This window comes from Arvicola amphibius, chromosome X (assembly GCF_903992535.2).
Source record: "Arvicola amphibius chromosome X, mArvAmp1.2, whole genome shotgun sequence".
NCBI classification, from domain to species: Eukaryota; Metazoa; Chordata; class Mammalia; order Rodentia; family Cricetidae; genus Arvicola; species Arvicola amphibius.
This window is the reverse complement of record NC_052065.1, coordinates 34,375,007-34,397,523: the sequence shown is the minus strand read 5'-3', so window position 1 is coordinate 34,397,523 and position 22,517 is coordinate 34,375,007. Positions and strand designations below refer to the sequence as shown.

At 45.3% G+C, this 22,517-nt stretch overlaps 1 protein-coding gene across 2 annotated transcripts; it reads left to right on the top strand.

Moving 5' to 3' along the window:
- Window positions 1-845: 845 nt before the first annotated feature.
- On the top strand, window positions 846-22,517 carry Elk1 (ETS transcription factor ELK1). Of its 2 annotated transcripts, XM_038315926.1 has the most exons (7): window positions 898-967; window positions 4,636-4,706; window positions 9,439-9,682; window positions 18,730-19,176; window positions 19,711-20,142; window positions 20,938-21,039; window positions 21,125-22,517. In XM_038315926.1, exons 2-7 carry the CDS (start codon window positions 4,660-4,662, stop codon window positions 21,221-21,223), a joined length of 1,371 nt encoding a protein of 456 aa, XP_038171854.1. In that variant the 5' UTR covers window positions 898-967; window positions 4,636-4,659; the 3' UTR covers window positions 21,224-22,517. The 2 variants fall into 2 exon arrangements, with proteins under 2 accessions (XP_038171855.1, XP_038171854.1); XM_038315927.1 differs by lacking the exon at window positions 4,636-4,706 and having other exon boundaries at window positions 846-967.

The window sequence follows — 22,517 nt, the reverse complement described above, 5'->3', positions numbered from 1 at the left end:
GCCTTTTCCTCAGATCTTAAGGTTTATTACCTCTCTTTCACAGCCTTGATTTGTTCCCTAAACGGTTACAATAGTCCTAAAGAGATCTGGTTTCCACCAATAGGCACAGATCCTGCCTTTCCTGCTACAAGCCCTATAACCTAGTCTAGTCTTAGATAACTAAGAACCAAGTTCCACCCTTATAACTGGCTGCAATTTGACCCTGCCCTTGTAGACAGTTAATTTCCACCCCTCAACTCCCTTGTGTATCTGGCAGCCATTCAGTCCTCCTACCTCTGCTGCATTCTAAATTCGTCTTGCCTAGCTAATTACCATAGCGTTACCCTGCCCTCCTACATAGAGTCAAGCCCTACCCTGCTGCTATTCCTCATTCTAAATAAGTCCCGTTTCCGCTGAACCGCATGGTGTGCAGCACCACCTACTTTGGTGTTTTGGCAGCTGTCTCCGTGTCTCCACCAATCAGCAGAAAACAGAACCCATCCACCGCCCCTCCATCTTCTGGGACTGTCTGCCATCAATCTCATTTAGGCCAATCGGTGTGAACCAGGCGCCCTCCTCCCCCAACCTTGGCACTTGCCCACTTGGCTACCAGTCGTCGACCCAATCAGGGTGAAGAATAAGTGCCGCCCAACACCTCTCTAGTTGGCTACCCGCAGTCCATCAATCCCCTTCAAGCCAATCGTGTCACAGCTCTGTTAGGATTCCGCCACCGGGCCCTGAAGCTGTGCCTACATCCTTGACTTTTTGGCCAATCAGCAAACAACAGGACGCTCAGCTCCTCCCCTGAGGGCCCACGTGAGCGGAGGGGAAACGCAGGGGCGGCTTCTGGGTGCTGCCGCTGCCGCCGCTGTTGCTCCCGCCGCCCGCTACCGCCACCGCCTTGGAACTCGGGCCTGGGGGGCGGTGGGGCCTCGTATGGAGCCCCCGCCCCCCGGAGCTGCCGCCGCCACCGCCGCGCCACACGCAGGTGAGCCCCAGGCCCACAGGGTGGAGGGCGCCGTCCATGACCCCATGTATCCTCGCCCCCGCGCATAGGATGTGGCTTGGCCCAACCTGCTGGTATTAGGCTCCACTGCCACCAACCGATTTCCCCTGTGTGTGCATTTCCAGCTCCTTTTGCCCCTTACAGTGGATCGGAGTTGGCCTAACCTCCTACTGTGTCTGTATAATGGATCGATGTTTTTCCTCACCCCAACTTAATGGACTCGTCCATGTCTTGCCCTCCCCAACCCCCACTTACTGGGAACCAGTCTGTTGCATTGTCCAGTCTTCCTTTGGTAGTAGATGCTTCTCAAGTGTTTGCATTTCTCCTAGCCTCAACTTTAAGGGGATCTTTCCGTGGCCTTGTTTATTGAGCCTCTCATGTTTTGTTGTAGTGAATCAGTTCATGGCACTGTACCCCCTCCAGGGACCCAATGTTTGTCTAACGGTCAGTACACCTGAGTTTATATTTCTGCCCCCTTGAATCCCCAGTGCATAAACCCATGACTTTACCCACCTCCTCCCGCTGCCCCCATCTTACTGTGGGTTAGTCTGCTTGGCTGCATTCACATCACTCTAGTTATCACTGCCCTAACTTTTCTCCCTTATTTGTAGACTCTAGCCATTGAGCTGCTTCCTTTTAACAATGGGTCAGTTTACTGCTCTTTTTTTTCTTTCTTTCTTTCTATTTTCGGCAGCCCAGTCTATGGCCTTGTCCTGTCCCTCATTTTACTCATTATGTGAGGCTCTTCTCTGCTATTGTATAGGAGTCAGCTTAAACCATATCTCCCTCCTTTTGTACTAGATCTGCTCAGTAGCATCCTGCCACCTCAGTGTTTGCGTTCTCTCATATCCTTCTGAGTCCAGTGCTTGCAATCCGTCCCCGAGGAAGATATAGGCCTTGCAATTTATTTCCCTCCTCCTCTCCATGTTTTTGATCAATCTTCCCTGCCCCATCTCTTAGGTGATCCTGTGTACTTCTGAAACCCAGGGACTCACTTTCTATGTTTCCTCACAGACACACTTAACCACTTAGATATTTTGCCTCGATACAGTTCTCAAATACAGTAGTGGTACTGATGTTAGTGACAGTCAGAGCTAACCTTTCCACTTGCCACTTGCTGTGTACCAGGCAAAGTGTTCTATAGTCTCCAGCTTGCTTAGTCCTCATCACAGCCTTGTGAGACAGGCTACTGACAAAACTGGGACATAGGGAGATTTAAAAGCCTTAGTCAGAAATGGTCCAATAACTACTTAAAACAAGAAACATTTTCGAAGTGCCCCCTCTACCTCATTGCATCCCACATGAGGACACATTCCTTAACAGTCAGATTAGCACCAATTACCAGGTTTTTGTTTCTGGTGTTCTGCAACAGAACTATCTCCATTCCACAGTGGTCTCAAAAGCCATCAACCCCCAGTACCAGCAGTGCTGTGACTTTACCTGAATGGTGTAACTACTTTTTACCTGTACTGGACTGAAAGAGGGGAGGCAGGAACTATAATCCTTTCCAGTGTTAAGAGAAAATATGTACTAAGCTCCTTCACCTCCCCTTTCAGACCCCATGGTACAGTCATGCTGGCCTCCTGTTCACTGCTTCTCAAAGGCAGCAGGTACAGGCAAGCCTCAGGGTATTTGCATTAGCTCTTCTTTCTCCCTTAACACTATGCCCACATTTCTGTATGGTAACTTCCTAGGCTCTGTTCAGGTGCCATTCCCAAAAGAATTTTTACCACACTGTGCAGGGAACACACTAAAGATGTTTCTAGGAATGCCATTTGAGTTGTGGCTAAGGTGAGTGTAAAGGGTGTATTAATAGAAATGTGAATGCCATTTGAGTTGTGGCTAAGGTGAGTGTAAAGGGTGTATTAATAGAAATGTGATGCTGGTGATGTGAAAAGGCACAAATAGAAAAGATGTTGCAGCGAACGCTTTCCTTTCTTTGCATCTGGGTAGTGTTCTTTCAGTAAAACATGTATTTGTCCCACTGGTGCTTAGATTATACTATATAAAGGCACATGTTTCAAAGGATACGTTTTGTGTGAAAAACAAAGTAGTCAACAGCCACCCCTCCCCTTGACCATCTGATTTTGCACACCCAGCAGGGTTCGGGTCTCCTGCTTGCTTTGTTCTTTTCTACTCTGTCACCATTAGAAATGCTATACAGATCTTGTATGGAGGTCCTATGGGTACTTATGGATTTTATCTACTTAGTGATCACTCTTTATCTAAAAATGTACCTTCTTAAAGTAGATGCTTGAAAGAATTGGTGCACAAATAAATGAGGGGGGAAGATGTTATCTATCTAGGCTGTGCATGGGTGATTCACAACTATGTATTTCCAGCATGGAAGACCAAGAGAGATTTTTCAGGAAGTAAATGGTAACTTGGGCTATATAGTGAGTTTCAGACTAACCTGGACTATGGAGTAAGATCCTGTCACAAAATTGAATATGAAAATTATATCCCAGATACCAATATGGGGATGGACTAGGCAACAAGCAAAAGAAGAAAAGGGATGTAAGAATTAAGATACTTGTTGGAATTGTTTAAATGTTAACAGATATTTTCTAAGCACCTAGTGAATTTATTCTAGATGCTGGCGATATGGAGAAGCAAAACGGCAGAAATCCTTGCACATAGGAAGCAGGTGTTACTACAGGTGAAGGAGACAGACTGTATAAATAGGTAAAAATAGTTATTATACAAATGCTAATGAACAAACATGAAGTGGGGCAAATAGGACTGGAGTATCAAGATGTTTGATACTCTTGGAACAGGGCAGGCTACCCTTGGAAATGTGACTCATGAATTAAGGCCTGAAGGAAACAGAGTATGAATCCATAATGTGTAAAGGAAGAGTGTGCCAGAAAGAACACTCAGTACAAAGACCATGAAGTCACATTATACCTGCATGTCCAAAGCCAGTATGGCTGGAAAAGAGTAGGCAGGAAGTGGGGCGGGGGGCAAAAGACGAAGTATGAACAGAGCCAGATGCACGGTACCGGGGGGGGGGGGGGGGGGTGGATGACACACAACCTAAGGGCTAACATTTATTGAGTGTTTACCATGTTCTAGAGACACTTTTTTAAGTCTTTTACATATATTGGCATGTTGAACCCTTATAAAAAGCCTTTGAGGGAAGGCATACTTTTTTTAAAATTCTTTTTTGGTTTGAGAGTAAAATACCCTGTTTTACAGATGTTCAACTAGACATAAAAAAGTTGAACAACTTGCTCAAAGCCACACAGACAGAACAGGGCAGAATGTGAGGCTCTGACGACCAAGACAGAACAAATCTGCAAGGACAAACAAGTTACTCCATACATTGGATTGTGCAGAGGAAAGATTAATTCTACCTGCTAGGGACTAGAACTTGGGAGTATGATAGAATTAGTCCTGGGAGGAAATGACACTCCTGGCAGAGAACATTGTGTGACTCAGAAAGTGAACATTATCCTAGGAACCATGATACCTCAGGTAGACACTTCAGAGCTTTTGTATATGCAATTTCCTTTACCAAAATTATCCTTCCCATGGACATCAATATGACTTGCTACCACCCCTCCTTCAAATGTCACTTCCTCAGGGAAGCCTGTCCTACTCACATCATTGTCACTCTGGGATCTTGCCCATCTATATTTTCTTCATAGAGAACTGGCCTTGAGTAGCTAGGGATGCTGAGTCAGAATTTATCCATCATCCAGTACCTCATCCATCTTAGGTAAGTTACTTAACTACTAGCTCCACACTTACTTGTCTGGGAAATGGATGTAATAATATAATTCACCTTTTGGAGGGTGGTTGTATTGTGTTGTGTTTTCTTCTTTTTGGAGACATTGAACGTGTGAATTATACTAGCACGCAGGGATTCCTCTCTGTTGTGTCCTAAGATGTTTTGAGGCACCCAGTGAATGAGGTGAGGAGCAAAAGGAAAGCCTTCTAGGAAGGGCAAGTGATGAGGATTCTCATTAGGAGTTGTGCAAAAGAAGCAATAATCAAATTCAGCTCCATGTCTGATAGGCTGCCCACTAATTGGGCAGCTTTCACTCAGCTGCTGGATTTTAGCATAGCTCAAAAGAGGTGGTGAAGTTGCCTGTCTTCGCCACTAGGAGTCACACTGGACTCTGGGCCTCTGAAATAAGTCAGTCTTGGGTATATTTTAGTCTTTTAGAGCTCTGAGGAGGGAACTCTGATCCACTGTTCTTTGGCACTGTAATTTGGATAGCTGCCTAACACTGTGCCTGTTAAATGAACCTTTAACTAGCTCAGACATATGAGATAATCATACTGTAATTTCATTCAGATTAAAGAATAAAGCTATAGATATAAATCATAAGTTCTTCAAAACCTTAGAAGGTTTATTCTTAACCTAACAATCCCAGCCAGGTGGACAGCTGGTTGATGGAGTTCCATCAGGGACTAGACGGTTCAAGGTTAGCTCCAGTTTGCTTATTGGAAAGAGCAGTAATGGGTTGACAGGAAACATCCTTCCTCTGCAGGGCATGCCTAAAAGGAGTAATCATTTGAAGTAATATTTTGATTTGTTTTGTTCTTCCTTTTATTGAAAATAGATTTTTTTCTCACATAATATACATTCTGTTTATGGTTTCCCCTCCTTATTCCCACTAATTCCTTCCCACTTCCCCTCCCATCCAGATCCACTCTCTTTCTGTCTCTCATAAGAAAACAAACAGGCAGAGCAAGCGTGGTGGTGCACACCTTTAATCCCAACACTCAGAGGCAGAGGCGGGTACATCTCTGTATACTAGGCTCTGCCAGCCTAGTATACAGAGCAAACTCCAGGCATCGAGGATGTTAAACAGAGAATCCCTGTCTCAAAAAATCAAAAATGAAAACAAACAGGAAGCCGGGCAGTGGTGGCATATGCCTTTAATACCAGCACTCAGGAGGCAGAGGCCAGCCTGGTCTACAAAGGAAGTTCAAGGACAGCTAGGGCTACACAGAAAAACCCTGTCTCCAAGAGAGAAAGAGGGGGGGGGAGGAAACAGGCTTCTAAGGGTTAATAATTATAAATTATAACAAAACAAAAACTAACACATTGCAACATTGCAACTGGACAAAACAAACAGAAATAGTCCAAGAGAAGACCCAAGAAACAGGGACCCATTCGTTTAAACACTAAGGAATCCCATAAAAACACTAAACTGAAAGGTGTAATATATACTCAAAGGACCTGATGCAGACCTGTGCAGGTGGTTAAATGCTCAGACCCTTTGAAGCTGGTCATGGTGACCCATCCCTGTAAGTTCAATCACAGGGAGGTGGAAACAGGAAAATCAGGGGTTAAAGATCATCCTCCATATGGCAAGTTTTAGGCTAGCATAGACTGTATGACACCTTGTCTCTCAACATAAACAAAAACCAGAAACACTTAGATCCCTGGAATATACTTGGTTCAAATGCAAGAACTGTCTGTCACATACAGCAGTGTAGCATAGTGAAGTCACTTGGACATCTCTTCCCTCGGTATATAAATTAGGTACTTTGTATATAAATTAGTGATATTACAATAAGAATATGTCCTTTCCAAAAGGAAAAATGCCTACTTTCCAGAGTTGGGATGAGAAATAAGTGAGTCAGTGCCTATAAAAATAACAGCCCATGCCTTTATCCAAAACCCCAGAGACCAGATGTATTTCAGAATTGTGAATTTTTCAGTTTAGAAAGGTAGCAGGGTGCACATATGATATGTTACATAATATCCTCAGCAGCTCTGTTACCAGCTGCTTTTCGATCTCTGCAGCAGAATGCATGAACATTCACACTGAGCAGGATCAATAAAAACCAGAATGGCCCTTACTTTCATTCAAATCATGTTTTGTTGCCAAAAGCATTACAAAAGTTCTTAGAGCTTTTTGGATTTAGAGATAGCAGGAAAAGGACTTTTGAACAAATTAGAAAATTCTTAAAGCTTTTACCCCAAGCATGTTATATTTGATTCACACAATAATAATTGTGCATAGTGTCTGTTTTATAGATGGGTATGTCACTGTCCCCTATTTCACAAATGAAAAAATTTGAGGTACAGAGAGGTTAATGAATTTGGCCAGGATCACACAGCTAATAACTGTCAGAACAAAGATTCAAAACATAGAAGTCTAGCATTAGACTGAGGCTGACTGTCCAGTAGGCCAGCCTTTCTGCTTAGAGCAGTGCCTAACATAATAGTTTACATGTCTGTTTAAAGAAAGACATAGGTTTATAGTGAAGCTCTGTTAAAAACATGTGTTTAACATGCATGAGGCCCTGGAGTTGGTCTCTAGCACTTCAGAAAGAAGCAGCAGCCATGTATTCTTGGTATGTATAATCTCAGCACTCAGGAGATGGAGGCAATAGCATCAAGAGTTTGAAGACCACTTGAACTACATAAGAATGAATGAATGAATGAATGAATGAATGAAATGTATGCCCTGAAGCATGCATGGGCAACCCGTATATGGTGGGTTTTGTTTAACTTGTCTATATTGGGTTTCATAGTCTAAGTTGATGAGGACTGTCCAGGTCTCTTCTTCAAGAGAGCACCAGATCTCATTACAGATGGTTGTGGTGGCATACACTGGTAGGGTTTGTTGAAGGAGGAACTACATAAGACCCTGTCACAAAACAACAGCAACATGGCAAAACAAGAAGGACTCATGTGGCCCCACCATTTCCTGAGGGTCTATAGGACTTTAATGTTTACTGGAAGAAGGAGAGACATTTTCTTCAGTGACATAGCCACTGATAAGACATCTGTGCTCCTGAAAACAAACCCACACCCCTGTGAGCAACTCTGCTGAAACTGATTGGATCATAAAAAATCATAAAATACAAAGAGGCCTAGGTGGGAAGAGGAAGGTGATCAGTGGGAAGGAAGGGAAACTGGATAGGGGTAATGGAGGTGAATGTAATCAAAATGGTTCCGATGGAAATATTATAATGAAACCCATTATTATGTATAATAAATATGTGCTCATCAAGAAAACATTTTTTTGAAAAACTTAAACCGAGGCTAGAGAGATGGCTCAGAGGTTAAAAGCACTGGCTGCTCTTCCAGAGGTCCTGAGTTCAATTCCCAGCAACCACATGGTGGCTCACAACCATCTGTAATGAGATCCAGTGGTGTCTTCTGGCATACATGCACACAGAACACTGTATATGTAGTAAATAAATAAATCTTTTTTTAAGTCTTAAACCATTGAGAGACAGAAAAGTGTAGGTATTCAGTTTTAGAAGGCTTCATAAACCTAATTTGAACTTTGAGTGGGTTCTTTTTTTTTTTGAAGATGACTGCGCAATACAGGAAAGGAGCCCCATATGCAGTGAACAATGTTTACAAGGGCCTAGCAAAAGGCACACCCTCAAAAAGTTAATGGGGTAGAAGATTGTAAGAGTCAAGTCAAGGACATTTCACTAGTTTTCTAGTACTGCTATATAAATTATCTCTAACTTAATCTCCTTAAAACTACACACTTATGTAGGTGCATAGATGCACATCTCTAATCCCAGTACTCAGCAAGCTGAGACAGAAGTTCAAGACCAGCCTGGGCTACATAATAAGACACTGTCTTTTTAAAATAATTACACATTTATCATCTGATAGTTCTGTAGCTCAGAAATCCAACACTGTTCTCACCAGGCTAACATTATTGTCTTGGCAGGACTTTAGTCCTTTTTAGAGAATTTTTGCCTGTTCATTCAGGTTGTCCTTTGAGTTGTGATATTTAAATTTTCTTACTGGCTGTAGGTGGAGGGTCATTACCGATTTGTGAACCTGCCCAACTTCTTTGTCTTGGCGCCTTCTCCAGAGTCAGGAATGGCAGGGGAAAATTCCTCAATGTTTGAAATCTACTGCCTCTCCTGCCATTCTGTCTCTAATGTTTCAGCCTTATTTTTCTGCTCTTAAAAGAGCTCATACAGTGAAGTTGACCTCAAATAAAACCAGAGTGCTTTCTGTATCTTAAGGTCTGTAATCTTAATTTCATTCAAAATTCCTTTTTGCTATGTAGCATAACATAGTCAGACTCTAACTAGGATATGGAATTCTTTGGAACTCAGGTTGTATTATCCTGTCTTCCCTCTAGCTCCTAATGATACACATTTGTCATGGTTGAACTGATGTCTCAGTGTTAAAGAGTGCTGGCTGCTCTCACAGTGAACCAGAGCTCAATTCCTAGAACCCATGTTGGGCAGCTCATAAGTGCCTGTAACTCTAGCTCCAGGGGATCCATTGCCCTCTTCTGGTCTCCCTTGGCACCCATACACATGTTCACATACACACAGACATACATAAATGTCTTTTCTTAACTCGCTTTTGTCCCACGTGTGAAATGCAAGAGGCATCCAAAGCTATATAAGGGAGTTTAGGAGACTGTTTAGGGAATAGTAGTGGGATTTGGGAACAGAGGTGGAGACAAGGTAATAAGAAAGAAATCACTTTTGCTGTCCTCCAGGTACCTCTGGAATGGCGTGAGCACTTCCCTAGTGATGGACCCATCTGTGACGCTGTGGCAGTTTCTGCTGCAGCTTTTGAGAGAACAAGGTAATGGCCACATCATCTCTTGGACCTCACGGGATGGTGGTGAATTTAAGTTGGTGGATGCAGAGGAGGTGGCCCGTCTATGGGGGCTGCGCAAGAACAAGACCAACATGAATTATGACAAGCTCAGCCGGGCATTGCGGTACTACTATGACAAGGTATGGCCTCAGGAACCAAGACTGGAAACCCTTGAAATTACTACCAGAAATCTCTTTTCTGATTTTTCTGATTTTTTTTTCCTTTTGAGGCAGGGTCTCCCAATGTAGTATAGATTTGTCTGAAACTTACTACGTAGCCTAAGCTGGCCTCAAATTCACTGTCCTCCTGTCTCCTACCCCCCAATTCCTGAAATTACACTTCTGGCCTAGAAATTTCATTTTTTTTTGTCCAAGTTAGTATAGCTATAACTTTGAAAACAATATTAAAACTTATCAAATTTTGACCTATCCTCTAGTTTCCCACAGGCTTTGAGATAATAAGTATGTTTTCTGGAACCCTCAGACCAATTGTGGGTTCCCCTGGTTACTTTATATATAATCTTCTCTCACTATAAAATAATTCATATTCTTATTCCTAGACTCAAAATCATCCTGACATTATAATACTAACATTCCTTACTTCATTTTCTAGAAACCCCAATATCTTTAATCAATTGTTTTGTTTTCTCCTATTCCTTTATTTTGTTTTTATTTTTGAAGCAGGTCTCTTGGTGTTACTGAGGATGGCCTCAAACTCTCATTCCTCTTGTCTTAGTCTCCTGAGTGCTAGGCTTACAAGTCTTTGACTTTAACTAAATGCTCCAAGAATAACGTGTAGTGCCAGCTCCAAGCCCACTCCTCTTAGATTCCTAGAACAGCACCTCGGTGTCTCTATCACTACTGCAGCTCAAATTTTAGATTTTCTCATCTTCCATTCTCAGACTCCCATATCTGCATTATATTTCTTCTCCCCCAATATTTATACTAATTATTTCATATTTCCTCAGTGTAAACCTTCAAAATAATATTAATAATTATCCCTTTTCATTCCTCTTCTGAAAAATGTAAGGATGCTCTGAAATACTTGACCAGCATTAAGACTTCCACCAAAATACCTAGCATCCTGATTCCTCATTCCTCCTCCCAAAAATTAATTCTCATCTGTGCTTTGTGTCCTTGAAAGTTTATGGCATATATTCCAATTTCATACATTACTCTTTCGGTTCAAACCTCTAAAGCAGTGTTAATGACTACCTCATTCTGGTCCTCTCTGAGACCACCAGGACATCCCTGGAACCCTCCAAACCATATGTGTCTCTCTTAGTTAGGGTTTCTATTGCTGTGACAAAACCTCCTGACCAAAGAGCATGCTGAGGAGGACAGGAGGGTTTTTTTTGTTAATAATTTATTTATTTAAAAAAAGGCCAATCCAAATTCCCACCCCTCTCCCCTCACATTCCCTACACCCTCCTCCCACCCCATCCCTACCCCCTAATCCTCAGAGAGGGTAAGGCACTTTGTTTTGTGGAAGGCCCAAGGCTCTCCCTACTACATCTAGGCTGAGCAAGGTATACATTCAAAGAGCATAGGATCCCAAAAAGCCAGTACATGTAGTAGAGATAAATCCCAGTGCCACTGCCAGTGGCCCCTCAGTCTGCACCACCCATGCATGCAACTGTCAACCACTTTCAGAGGGACTAGTTTGGTCCTATGCTTGTTCCTTCCCAGTCCAGCTGGAGCTGGTGAGCTCCCATTAGCTCAGGTAAACTGTTTCAGTGGATGAACCCCTCATGGTCTTTTTTTTTTTTTTTTTGGTTTTTTCAAGACAGGGTTTCTCTGCAGCTTCCCCTCATGGTCTTAACCCCTGTGCTCATATTCTCATTCCTTCTACTCTTCAACTAGACCTTGGGAGCTCAGTTCAGTGCTCTGATGTGGGTCTCTCCCACTGTTTTCCATCTGTTGTTGGATGAAGGTTCTATGGTGACATTTAAGATAATCATCAGTCTGAATACCGGGCAAGGCCAGTTCAGGCACCCTCTCCTCTATTGCTTAGGGTCCTAGGTGGGGTCATCCTTGTGGATTCCTGGGAATTTTCCTAGAGCCAGGTTTCTTGCTAACCCCACAATGGCTCCCTCAGTCAAGATATCTCTTTCCTTGCGAGGACGGGGTTTATTAGGCTTACACTTCGGCATTGCTGTTCATCACTGAAAGAAGTCAGGACAGAAATTCAAAGCAGAACAGGATTCTGGAAGCAGGAGCTGATGCAGAGGCCATGGAGGGGAGCTGCTTACTGACTTGGTTCCTCTTGCTTGCTTAGCCCTCCATATAGAACCCAGGACCAGCAGCCCAGGGATGATACCACCCACCATGGGCTGGGCCCTTCCCTATTGATCACTAAATGAGAAAATAACCTACAGATGGATCTCAAAGAGGAATTTCCTCAACTGAGGCTCCTTCCTCTCTGGTGACTCTAGCTTGTATCAAGTTGACACACAAAACTGTCTGTACAGTGTCCTAAGATGCCACAAAGCATGCTCTCTGACCCACCCAAGCAAACCTTGCTGCCCTCCTCATGCTTACACCAGTTTTTCATGCTCTTCCCTAATTACTGCTAGTTACCTCATTTTCTTATTGTGTTAGCTTAAATATCCAGAACAGTACTAATAATGAAACATTGCCTGTCCTCTTTAGTGATATTTCTATCCTAGTTGATTTTCTTGTTAGGATAAACACAATAACTAAAATAAACAATAACTAAAATAAACAATAACTAAAAGAAGAAAGGGTTTGTTTCCCTTACAGTTCCATGTCACAGTCTATCTGAGGGAAGCCAGGAGAAGAACTCAAGTCAAAAACCTGGAAGCAGGAGCTAAAGCAGAGGCCATAGAGGAAGGCTACTAACTGGCTTGCTCCCAGATGATCGCTCAGCACGCTTTTTTATACAACCTATGACCACCTGCCCAGGGGTGGTATGCTAGACCCTACTATATCAAATCATTAATCAGGAAAATGCCACCACACACGTGCCTGTGGGCAATCTGATGGAGGTATTTTCTCAATTAAGGTTCCTTTCTAGATGACTACTTTATATCAAGTTGACCAAAAACTAACCAGGACATTTGACCATTTTGTCAACTTGACACACCAATACATCACTATTAAAGTATAATCTTTAATTTTTTATTTATTCTCAAAATGTCATGTTAATATCAATATCACAGTATAAAAAAATCATATAACTTTAAAAGTCCCAGAGTCTTTAACACTTTAAAGGTTTGATTTCTTTTTAAAATAGCCAATGTTTCTTAACTATGAGGTCCTATAAAGTAAGAAGCAAGTTAAATACTTTCTTACTTTTACTCCAAAAGGGAAGAACCACTTACAATCAAATCAAAACAAGACCAAATTCTAGTAGTCTAAATTAAATCCTATAGCTCAACATCTGGCATCTGGGACTCACTTAGGATCTTTTAGGCTCTTTGGGAAAGCTCTGCTTCTCCAGCTGCACCATCTGTAGCCTATATAGTTTGTCTCCTAGGCTGAGGCTAGCTCCATATCACATTTGTCACCATCCTTACTGGTGGTTCCACAGTCTTTGCTTCTCCAGTAGACTGGGGTCTCCACTGCAGCTGAGGATACACCTTCACCCACTGGGCTGCACCACTGGCCTCTTAGCCTCTCTGTGGGAACACCAGCCCTATCATATGGTGCCAAGCCCTAGCTTCTCTCCATGACCCTTTCAATCCTGAAACATTTATTGCAACTTAAAAGCTGCACCTTCACCAGTGACCTCTTCTGGCCTCTCACAGTACCAAGCCTCAACTGTTCTCCATGAGTGTTCTCCTTCAGTACTGCAGCTTTCATGCCACTAAACCATGTAGAAGTCTTTTAAACATTGCCTAGTTCAGCTACCAGCATAATATGTAGCCTTGGCCCCCATGGACCACAGCTTCTGTGCACTGACCTTGAGGAAACACTTCTTGAAATATTTCACCTCAGTGTTCCTGATCGCTTCTTATTCACAGCTGATTTTTTTCAGCCTCTGTTAATTAGTATCGATTATGCCAGTAAAGAAAAGGTTTCACTTCATTGTGCTGGTCTCTTGTTAATCACAACTAATTCTTTACTTCCAGCTAATCAGAAACCACAGATTCTTAATGCAGAATACTGTTAGGAATTTTTCCTAACGCGAGCTCTCTGCCGACGCAAAATCCCAATCAAGCCAAATCAGAACAAGCCAAATTTAAAAATATCCAGGTTTTATGGAAGTACTTTCTAAAAAAAAAAAAAAAAATCCAGGTTTAATGGGATTTCTGCGCTCTCCGGTGGCCCCGAGGGGGGACCAGGAGGCCGCGAACGCCACAACCAGAAGGAAGGAAAAGAGACCACGTGTTCCTCTTTTGGGAGTTCACTTAAATACCTTGTGGAAGTGGTCCTGACACCCACCCCCAGGACCTGGCATTCAGTTTCTAGGGTAAGGAGGCATTGACTCAAGTCTGGCTACTTCTTGCGGGAATCGGGCGACGTGGGGAAGGAGAGAGTTAGGTGTTGGTGGGTCCAGCTCAGCAAGAGGAGTGGCTGGAAAGGCATCCCATGTACTGTCATCCCAGAGATGCCAGGCATCTTTTCCTTGGGGGAGGTGAGAAGGCAGGTGCCTAGGAAGAAAATATTGTTATTACCAAAGATGAGTGTGCCAGGATGAGGAGCAGGTAGGCCCTTCATTGTGGCATCCTGGAAAACTGGAGGGTAGAAAGTCCTGTCTGCTGGACAGACCAAGAGTCCTGAGTGGGTGCCCGCTTGAGCCTGGAGCATGGGTGTCCCAAGAGCTTGGCAGCTGAGGGGTTGGTGAGGATTACCATGTGAGGTCCTGTCCATTGACATTCAAGAGACCTAGGATTTAACTGTTTGAGGAGTACTCTGTCCCCTGGGGAGAGCGGGACAGGTTTAGGGGCATTAGGGTCCACTGGTGTGGTGGCAGGGAGACAACTGTCAGTGTGTAAATGGAAAAGGGACCTTAAAAGGGAAAGGTAGGGTAGGTACCCCACCAGTGAAGGAGTTTGAACTGGGAGGTGATGGTTAAGGAGAAAGGGCCTGCCATAAAGCAGCTCAAAGGGGCTCAGGCCCATAGGGGAATGTGGGGTGGCCCAGAGGCGAGTAAGGGCAATGGGGAGAAGGGAGGGCCAAGATAACCTGAGTTCAATGGAGAGCTTGGTTAGCTGTTGTTTGATGAGTCCATTGGCCCTCTCCACCTTTCCCAAGGATTGTGGATGGTAGGGGGTATGGAATTTCCAGGAGATGTTGAGAGCTTCTGACATGAGCTCCATGACCCTGGAAGTGAAAGGCTGGCCCATTGTTCGTCTGGATGGTTTGTGGGACACCAAACTGAGGATTGGTGTGGTCCAGGAGTACCTGAGCCACCAAATCCTCTTTTTCCCTGGAGACCGGAAACGCTTCTATCCATCCTGTAAAAGTGTCCACAAGTGTTAAGAGATAATGGAGTTTTTTTATGAGTAGGCATATGGGTGAAATTAACCTGCCAATCTTCACCTGGTTGGTGTCCACAAAGCTGGTGTAGAGACTGAAGTATGTGGAGAGCCCCTTGTGAGTTGGCCTGGGTACACGTCTGGCAGGAGGAGTGAACCTGTAAAATACGATCTCAGACATGGGTGGGGGTCAAAAAGGGGCTCCAAGAAGCAGAACAAAGCTTTGGGGGAAGCGGCTAAGGATTTCTCTCTTCTCCCAGTAAAGGTGCTGGGCAAGCTGGTATCTCTAAGAAAGAATGAGAGAAAAATTGTCCTGCAAGAATGCAGGACAGTGGCAAAGTTTTAAGTGGGTCCTGTCTACCTCCGTAACTGAAATTGGTGAGGGGGAACATAAGGCCTGATAAGAATAAAAGTAATGGACTTACCGTTACCTGCAGCTTTACCCTAGGTTCAGATAGGGTTATGGGATAAACCAAGTCTGGGCAGTGTCAACCCTCTGCAAGACTGAGAAGTTCGAAGGCTGGCACTGTTTCACTTGCCAATGTTGGTGAAGCTGGACCTCCATGGCGAAGCATAGAGGACAAGCCTGCATGGGGGCATTGTGATTTCCGGTGTCCAGGTTGCTGTCAGATAGGGCATGGCCTTGAAGGAGGCTTAGTGCTATGTCATGCCACGTACCATTTAAGCCACACTTGAAACAGCTTGCCTGTAAGGTTGACTTAGGCTGGGCTCTATCAAAGTAGAGCCTTGTGGTTGGCTTTCCTTGTCCCCCTTCCTGTGGGACCTTAAAGCAGCTGCTAAGGCCTGGTCCTGTAGATTATTGTAGCTTTGTCTTTCAGGAAGACTCAGCTTCTCGGGCAATAAAACTTTAAAGGCTATTTTCACCAATTCCCAAATAGGGGTTTGAGAACCCTCCTCAACCTTTCTTAACTCTTTCCTAATATCTGGTGCTGACTGAGAAATAAAATGGGTATGCAAAAGGATTAGTAGAAAAGGAACCTTTTTTCTACTTTTTCACAGCTTTTCTATCTGAGAGAGATCTGGAAGAGAAAAGGGAACTTGGGGAGGATTGGGAGGGGCTAGCCCAGTGCGTAGAGGGGGTCCAAGGGTAGGGAGATGAGGTAGGATGGGGAGGGGAAGGTGGGTAAGGTGGAAGTTGACCTTGAACCAAGGGAGGGGGTAGATGGGGAAAGAGAAGAATGTGGAGAATGTTGCTCCATAGGAGGGGGTTGTGTGGTGTGGACTTGAGGGAGTGGGGGAGGAGCCAGTGCCTCTGGCAGCATGCTGCTACAAGACACTGGCTACTAAGGGAGGGGCGAGAGCGCAGAGCCCAAAAAAACTATGAACATATGTAAGCTCTGTCCATTTATCTTTATGACGGCAAAAATTTTCAAGGTCCCAGAGGACAGTTGATGCCAAATCTTAGTGCATAGGGAAATTAGCCATTTGGGACAGATGGTATCGGACAGTCTCAATTTAAAAAGATTTTGTAAGAGGCATCCCAGGGGAGACAGTGGATCTGGCTTTGAACTGCAAGTGTCCATTTTAAAGTCTGTGCCCAACCAAGTGGCCTAAGTCTATTACAGTGCGTCCTCTAAAATAGCTCTGAAGCCCAACAGGGCCGTGGAAATTGAATGCTTGGCGGTCCAAAACAAATCCCACCTCAGCAAAACTCAGTCTTGCTGCTGCTGAGATCAAACTCTTGGCGCAAGCTCGCAGCTTCAAGAGGCCGATAGTCGACAAAGTAAGTACAAATGGGTCCCCCCAAATCCTATAGCATAGACAAGAAAAAGGGACTCACCAAAACGCAGCCGCTGTAGCCCAGGAGCCGGTTTTAGCATGGTGTGGAGAGCTCAGATTGTAGACTAGGGGCTTTGACACGCGGCCTAGGGCCACATGGAAAGGCCGCCCTACCCAGTAGGACCTCCAGATGTTAGGAATTTTTCCTAAGGTGAGCTCTCTGCCAATGCAAAAACCCCAATCAAGCCAAATCAGAACAAACCAAATTAAGAAATATCCAGGTTTAATGCGATTTCTGCATTCTCGGGTGTCCCCGAGGGGGAACCGGGAGGCCACTATTGCCACCGCCAGAAGGAAGGAAAAGAGACCATGTGTTCCTCTTTTGGGAGTTCACTTAAGTACCCTGTGGAAGTGGTTCTGAACCCTCCAGGGAGGGGTCAGGACCTAGCATGCTGGGATTTGAAGTCCAGACCAATACAACTCTCAGACCTGGGGGCTAGGAAAGATGCAAGGGGCTGGGGTCTATGCTCACAACTTAACAAATATAACATAAGTGGACCCTGTAGAGACTTTGAGGGGGGACTCCGAAACATCCCTCTGAAATTTCTCAAGCCAGGCCTCCATTGTCTGCTCTGCTCTCAGCATTATCTTCCAAGTTCCCTCCACAGCTCATCTGAAGCTCTGAACAGTAAGCTCACCCAGCCCAAAGATCCAGGTGCTACCACAGTTCTTTCCAAAACAGCATGGTCAGGTCTTATCACAGCAATAGCCCCCTCTGGTACCAATTTCTGTCTTAGTGTACTTTGTTTGTTTGTTTTTGTTATTGTTATTTTGGAGACAGACTTTTCCTATGTAGCCCCAGCTGTCCTGGAACTCACTCTGTAGACCAGGCTAACCTTGAACTCACAGAGCTGCGTCTGCCTCCCAAGTACATGTGCCACTACACCAGACATCTTATTGTGCTTTCTATTGCTGTGATAAACACCATGACAAGAAACTTGGGGAGGAAAAGGTTTACTTCATGTTACAGGTTACACTCCTTCGTGGAGGGAAGTCAGGATAGGAACCTGAAGGCAGGAACTGAAGCCAAGTCCATGCAGGAACACTACTTACTGGTTTGCCTTTTATAGCTTTTATACAGCCCAAGACCCCTGTGCAGAGATGGCACCACCCACAGCAAGAAAATGCCTACAGACTTACCTAAAGACAATCAAATAGAGGCATTTTTTTTCTCAACTGAGGCTCCCTCTTCCCAGATGACTCTAAACTAGAGTTAACAAAAACAGATAACCAACACTCTACTCCAGATCAGCATCACTAGCTTTAAAAAGATCCACTATATCTGGCCAATGAGATGGCTTAGCACCTGAGTTCATACCCTGGGACCTACATACTGGAAGGAGAGAACCATCTTCTGCAAGTTGTCCTCTGATCTTTACATGTACTATGGCATGCTTATGCCACATCAGTCAATCATCAGTCACATACTTCCCCTCCCTGACACAGTCAATCAATAAATTGTTACAAAACCCCTTTATATCAATTATTTTATCTCCCTATTCATCTACAATAACCCAGTCTCTTCCAACACGTATATATCACTTATTTCATTTTCCTATTGCTGTTGTTAATTTCTAGAACAGTTCTGTTAACATTCCTGACTCTGTTATGCCCAGGTCCTTAGTTCTCACCTGCTCCTCTAAGTAGGTCCCTTGTGAAATGTAGCCAGCAGGGAAAGGGGAGTTAGATGGATGAAGGTGAGTGGCAGAAGAAGACTTATAAGGGAAATGGATGGGAAGGGCACTAAAGAATTGTTGAGGGGGCCCAGAGAAGGAGTTGAAACTGGGGAGACATGGAAAGGGGTAAAAAGGAAAGCATAGACAGAGAGGAAGAATCCACAAGCCTGAAAGAGATGAGTGAAATGGGAGCAAGTGGGAAGAAAGACATCAGGAGAAGAGAAACAGCCCTCAAGACCCTCCTTCCACCCTGTTCTTCACTTCTCAGAATATCATCCGCAAGGTGAGCGGTCAGAAGTTTGTCTACAAGTTTGTATCCTACCCAGAGGTTGCAGGGTGCTCCACTGAAGACTGCCCACCCCAGCCTGAGGTGTCTGTAGCCTCGACTGTAGCAATGGCCCCTGCTGCTATCCATGCAGCCCCAGGGGACACTGCCACTGGAAAGCCAGGAACACCCAAGGGTGCAGGAATGGCAGGTCAAGGTGGTTTAGCACGCAGCAGCCGGAACGAATACATGCGCTCGGGCCTCTACTCTACCTTCACAATCCAGTCCCTGCAGCCACAGCCACCACCACCTCTGCATCCTCGGCCTGCCTCAGTGCTCCCCAGCACTACCCCTGCAGGAGTACCAGCACCTCCCTCAGGGAGCAGGAGCACCAGTCCAAACCCCTTAGAAGCCTGTTTGGAGGCCGAAGAAGCTGGTCTGCCCCTGCAGGTGAGTACTAGAATTTGGAAATTTAGTAAAGGGCTTGGAAAGGAAGGATGCAAAATTCTGAAATGAAGCACAGAACTGGGAGAATAGATATAGGTGTACTGCTAAATGGTAGAAGTGGGGACACAAATTCCCTCAGAAAAGGATGGGGAGGAGAGTTATGCCTTTCTTGTACTATTAGTCCCTTACGGGGGCACATCTAATGCACTAGTTGCCATGCTTTAGCACTCATCAGAATCACCAGGATGGCCTTAAGCATAGATTGCTTGGACCCATTTCCAGCGTTTCTGATTAATGTGGATATGAGGATGAATGACAGTGGTACGTCTAGTCTAGAATCTCGTCCCTGTCAAGTTGGCTCACCCCACGGCCACTACCACAGAAGATCTCCACTTCCATTAAGTCCCATAACCTGTTAGAGGACAGCCTTGCCCCCAATATCATATATCTTGCTAGAGATATCCTTGGATGACCCACAGGAAAACATTCTAAATACTAACATCCTATGTGTTCCCTTTGTGCCCATCCTGCTCCCAGGTTATCCTGACCCCACCCGAGGCCCCAAACCAGAAATCAGAAGAGTTGAGTCTGGAGCCAGGTTTTGGCCGTCCACTGCCCCCAGAAGTGAAAGTGGAGGGACCTAGGGAAGAACTGCAAGCAGTAGGGGCTGCAGGCTTTGGTTCAGAAGCTGTCAAAACTGAACCAGAAGTCTCACCCTCAGAAGGCCTGCTGGCTCGGCTCCCAGCTGTCGTAATGGAAAGTACAGCACAGGTTTGTGGCCTCTCTGCCTCTGCCACTGAGATCGCCCAACCCCAGAAGGGCCGGAAGCCCCGGGACCTGGAACTTCCACTTAGCCCAAGCCTGCTGGGTAGCCCAGGACCTGAACGGACTCCTGGATCAGGAACAGGCTCTGGTCTGCAGGCACCAGGGCCAGCACTGACGCCATCCCTGCTACCCACACATACCTTGGTGAGTGCCTTGCAAAGGAACAAGGGCTGCCAGCCTCGCTGGGTGGCATTGGCACTGGTGGCAAGTATAATTTGCTGCTCAGAGGAGCTAATTAAATAGGGCAGGTCAGCCAGGCAGTGGTGGCTCATACTTTTAATCCCAGCACTAGGGAGGAAGAGGCAGGTGGATGTCAGTGTGAGTTCAAGGCCAGCCTGGCCTACACAGAGTGGGTTCCAGGACAGCCAGGGCTTCTCAGAGAAACCCTGTCTCAAAAAATAAGAGAAGGTCTGAGGACTTTGTGGTGGCCCAACACCCTAGGGCTTTCTATGGGATTTGTTTCTAGAGGGTACGTCTGAAGAACTGCCTAGCTATTTGGCCTAGAATTTGTGTATTGGGTTTCCTAGTGAGGTATATGAATGGAAGTTGAGCTCTTCTGATGGTCACTTACATGGTTTGAGAGGAGTGCACAGGTCTACGGCCATACCACCCTGAATGCGCCCGATCTCGTCTGATCTCAGAAGCTAAACAGTACTTGGATGGGAGATCAGTGCACAGGTAGAATCTGGTGGATAGTCTTGCCCATTGAAGTCTAAATAACAGGAGGTGGGCTCCTAGGGGTTAACAGGGGTGATCTTTGTAAAGATTGAGAGATGTCATTGGCATGGTCTTCGTAGTTACACTCTAGGTCTGTGAACTTTTGAGGTGTGACCATGGAAGTCTGAGGGGGATATGTGTAGAGGGGCTGAAAGTAGGTTCCTTCCATCTTCCCATACTTGTCATCTGTTCACTTGAGTTCCTGCCATTCCATCTCCACAGACCCCGGTGCTGCTGACACCCAGCTCACTGCCCCCCAGCATTCATTTCTGGAGCACTCTGAGTCCAATTGCACCCCGTAGTCCAGCCAAGCTCTCCTTTCAGGTAGGATTCTCTCCCTCTATGCTGGAAAGGGTGAGAGTCATCATCATGGTTGTCATCCGTGACCTCTCCTTGTTTCTTCCCCCAGTTTCCGTCCAGTGGCAGCGCACAGGTGCACATCCCTTCCATCAGCGTGGATGGCCTCTCGACCCCCGTGGTGCTCTCCCCAGGGCCCCAGAAGCCATGACTACCACCACCACTCCCTTTCTGGAGTCCCTCCATCCATGCTCCTGAACTCTCCAACTAGCCATCTCAAGGAGAAACAGTTCAACTGACAGACTCATGCTCTGGTCGTGGTGGGGTGGATATTCCTGGGAAAGAGAGAATCTTTCACTAACTTCCACCCAAATAGACAACTTCTTTCTTTTTTTTGCTAGCCTCCCAGTGGCCGCCTTTCCACGTCTCCTACTTGAATGGTAGAGGCGGTTTATTTATTTATTTTTTGAAGGCCACTGGGAAGAATCTGGCCGAACCCTTTTAGGAGCGTAGTTAAGACATCTCCCCCATTTCCTCCCCAGTTTTCTCCCTAAAACAAGACAATCAGGGTATGGCTTGAGAAGGACCTTTATTTATTTCTCAGCCTGCCCTTGGGGAGATGAGGGTGCCCTGTCTTTATTTTGCGACATGGGTTGAAGAGCTAGTTTGTTTTGTTTTATTATTCCTGGCCATATCTGAGTCCAGGAAGCACTTGTATGATTTAATGGTTTGGGAGTGGTAGCCAAGGAAGAATCACACTGTTCACATAGGAATTGCTACCTCCCCAACCTTCTCAGTCAGCTTGTTCTTTCTCAAGTAAGCTTTCAGCCAGGGAGGAATACTCCTCTTGTTCTTCCCCTGAGAAGCCATTCCTTTGTCTCCAAATTCCCTGGGGGCCTGCCTATTACCTCCCAATGGAGGGTTTTTTTTGGGGTGGTGGTCCCCGTCTGGGGGGCCCCTCCAGCCAGTACTCCGGGGCTCTCTGTCTCCCATCTTCTTCCATTTTGATAGTATAATCTATTTTTAAATGGGGCTTTTCAATAGGGGAGAGGGAAGCATCCCTTCCTATATCTGATGGGTGGGTAGGCGGGTGGGTGGGAAGTAAGGGATTTGGAGGCAGTCTTCCTGCCAACCCCAAGTGTTTATTTTTGATACCAAATGTGTATTTTCAGCTCCCTCCCTCCCAGCCCCCCAATTTCCTGCGGGCGGGTGCAAAGGACCCTTTTAAGTGTCCCTGGAGTTGGGAGGGAGGAATGGGGAACATGAAGCCTGTCTTGCATCAATTCTAGGCTGGAAGGAATGGATTCAAAAAACTCCCAGGCTCACCTCCTGTCAGCACTGGCCCAGACCAGGCCTGAAGACCTGGGGGTTGGTGATTTGGGGGACGGTGCTACACTCGTCTCCACTATTTGTTTTACTTCCCCAAAATGGACCTTTTTTTCTAAGAGTCCCAGAGAATGGGGAATTGTTCCTGTAAATATATATTTTTAAAGGTGTTGATGAAA

What these genes read in the sequence shown, in the direction of transcription:
- Elk1 (XM_038315926.1), top strand. Translation starts at nt 4,660, where the DNA reads ATGCTGAGTCAGAATTTATCCATCATCCAGTACCTCATCCATCTTAG. An exon ending in TGCGGTACTACTATGACAAG is followed by an intron (nt 9,683 to 18,729) that starts GTATGGCCTCAG and finishes TTCACTTCTCAG; the next exon opens with AATATCATCCGCAAGGTGAG. An exon ending in AAGCTGGTCTGCCCCTGCAG is followed by an intron (nt 19,177 to 19,710) that starts GTGAGTACTAGA and finishes TCCTGCTCCCAG; the next exon opens with GTTATCCTGACCCCACCCGA.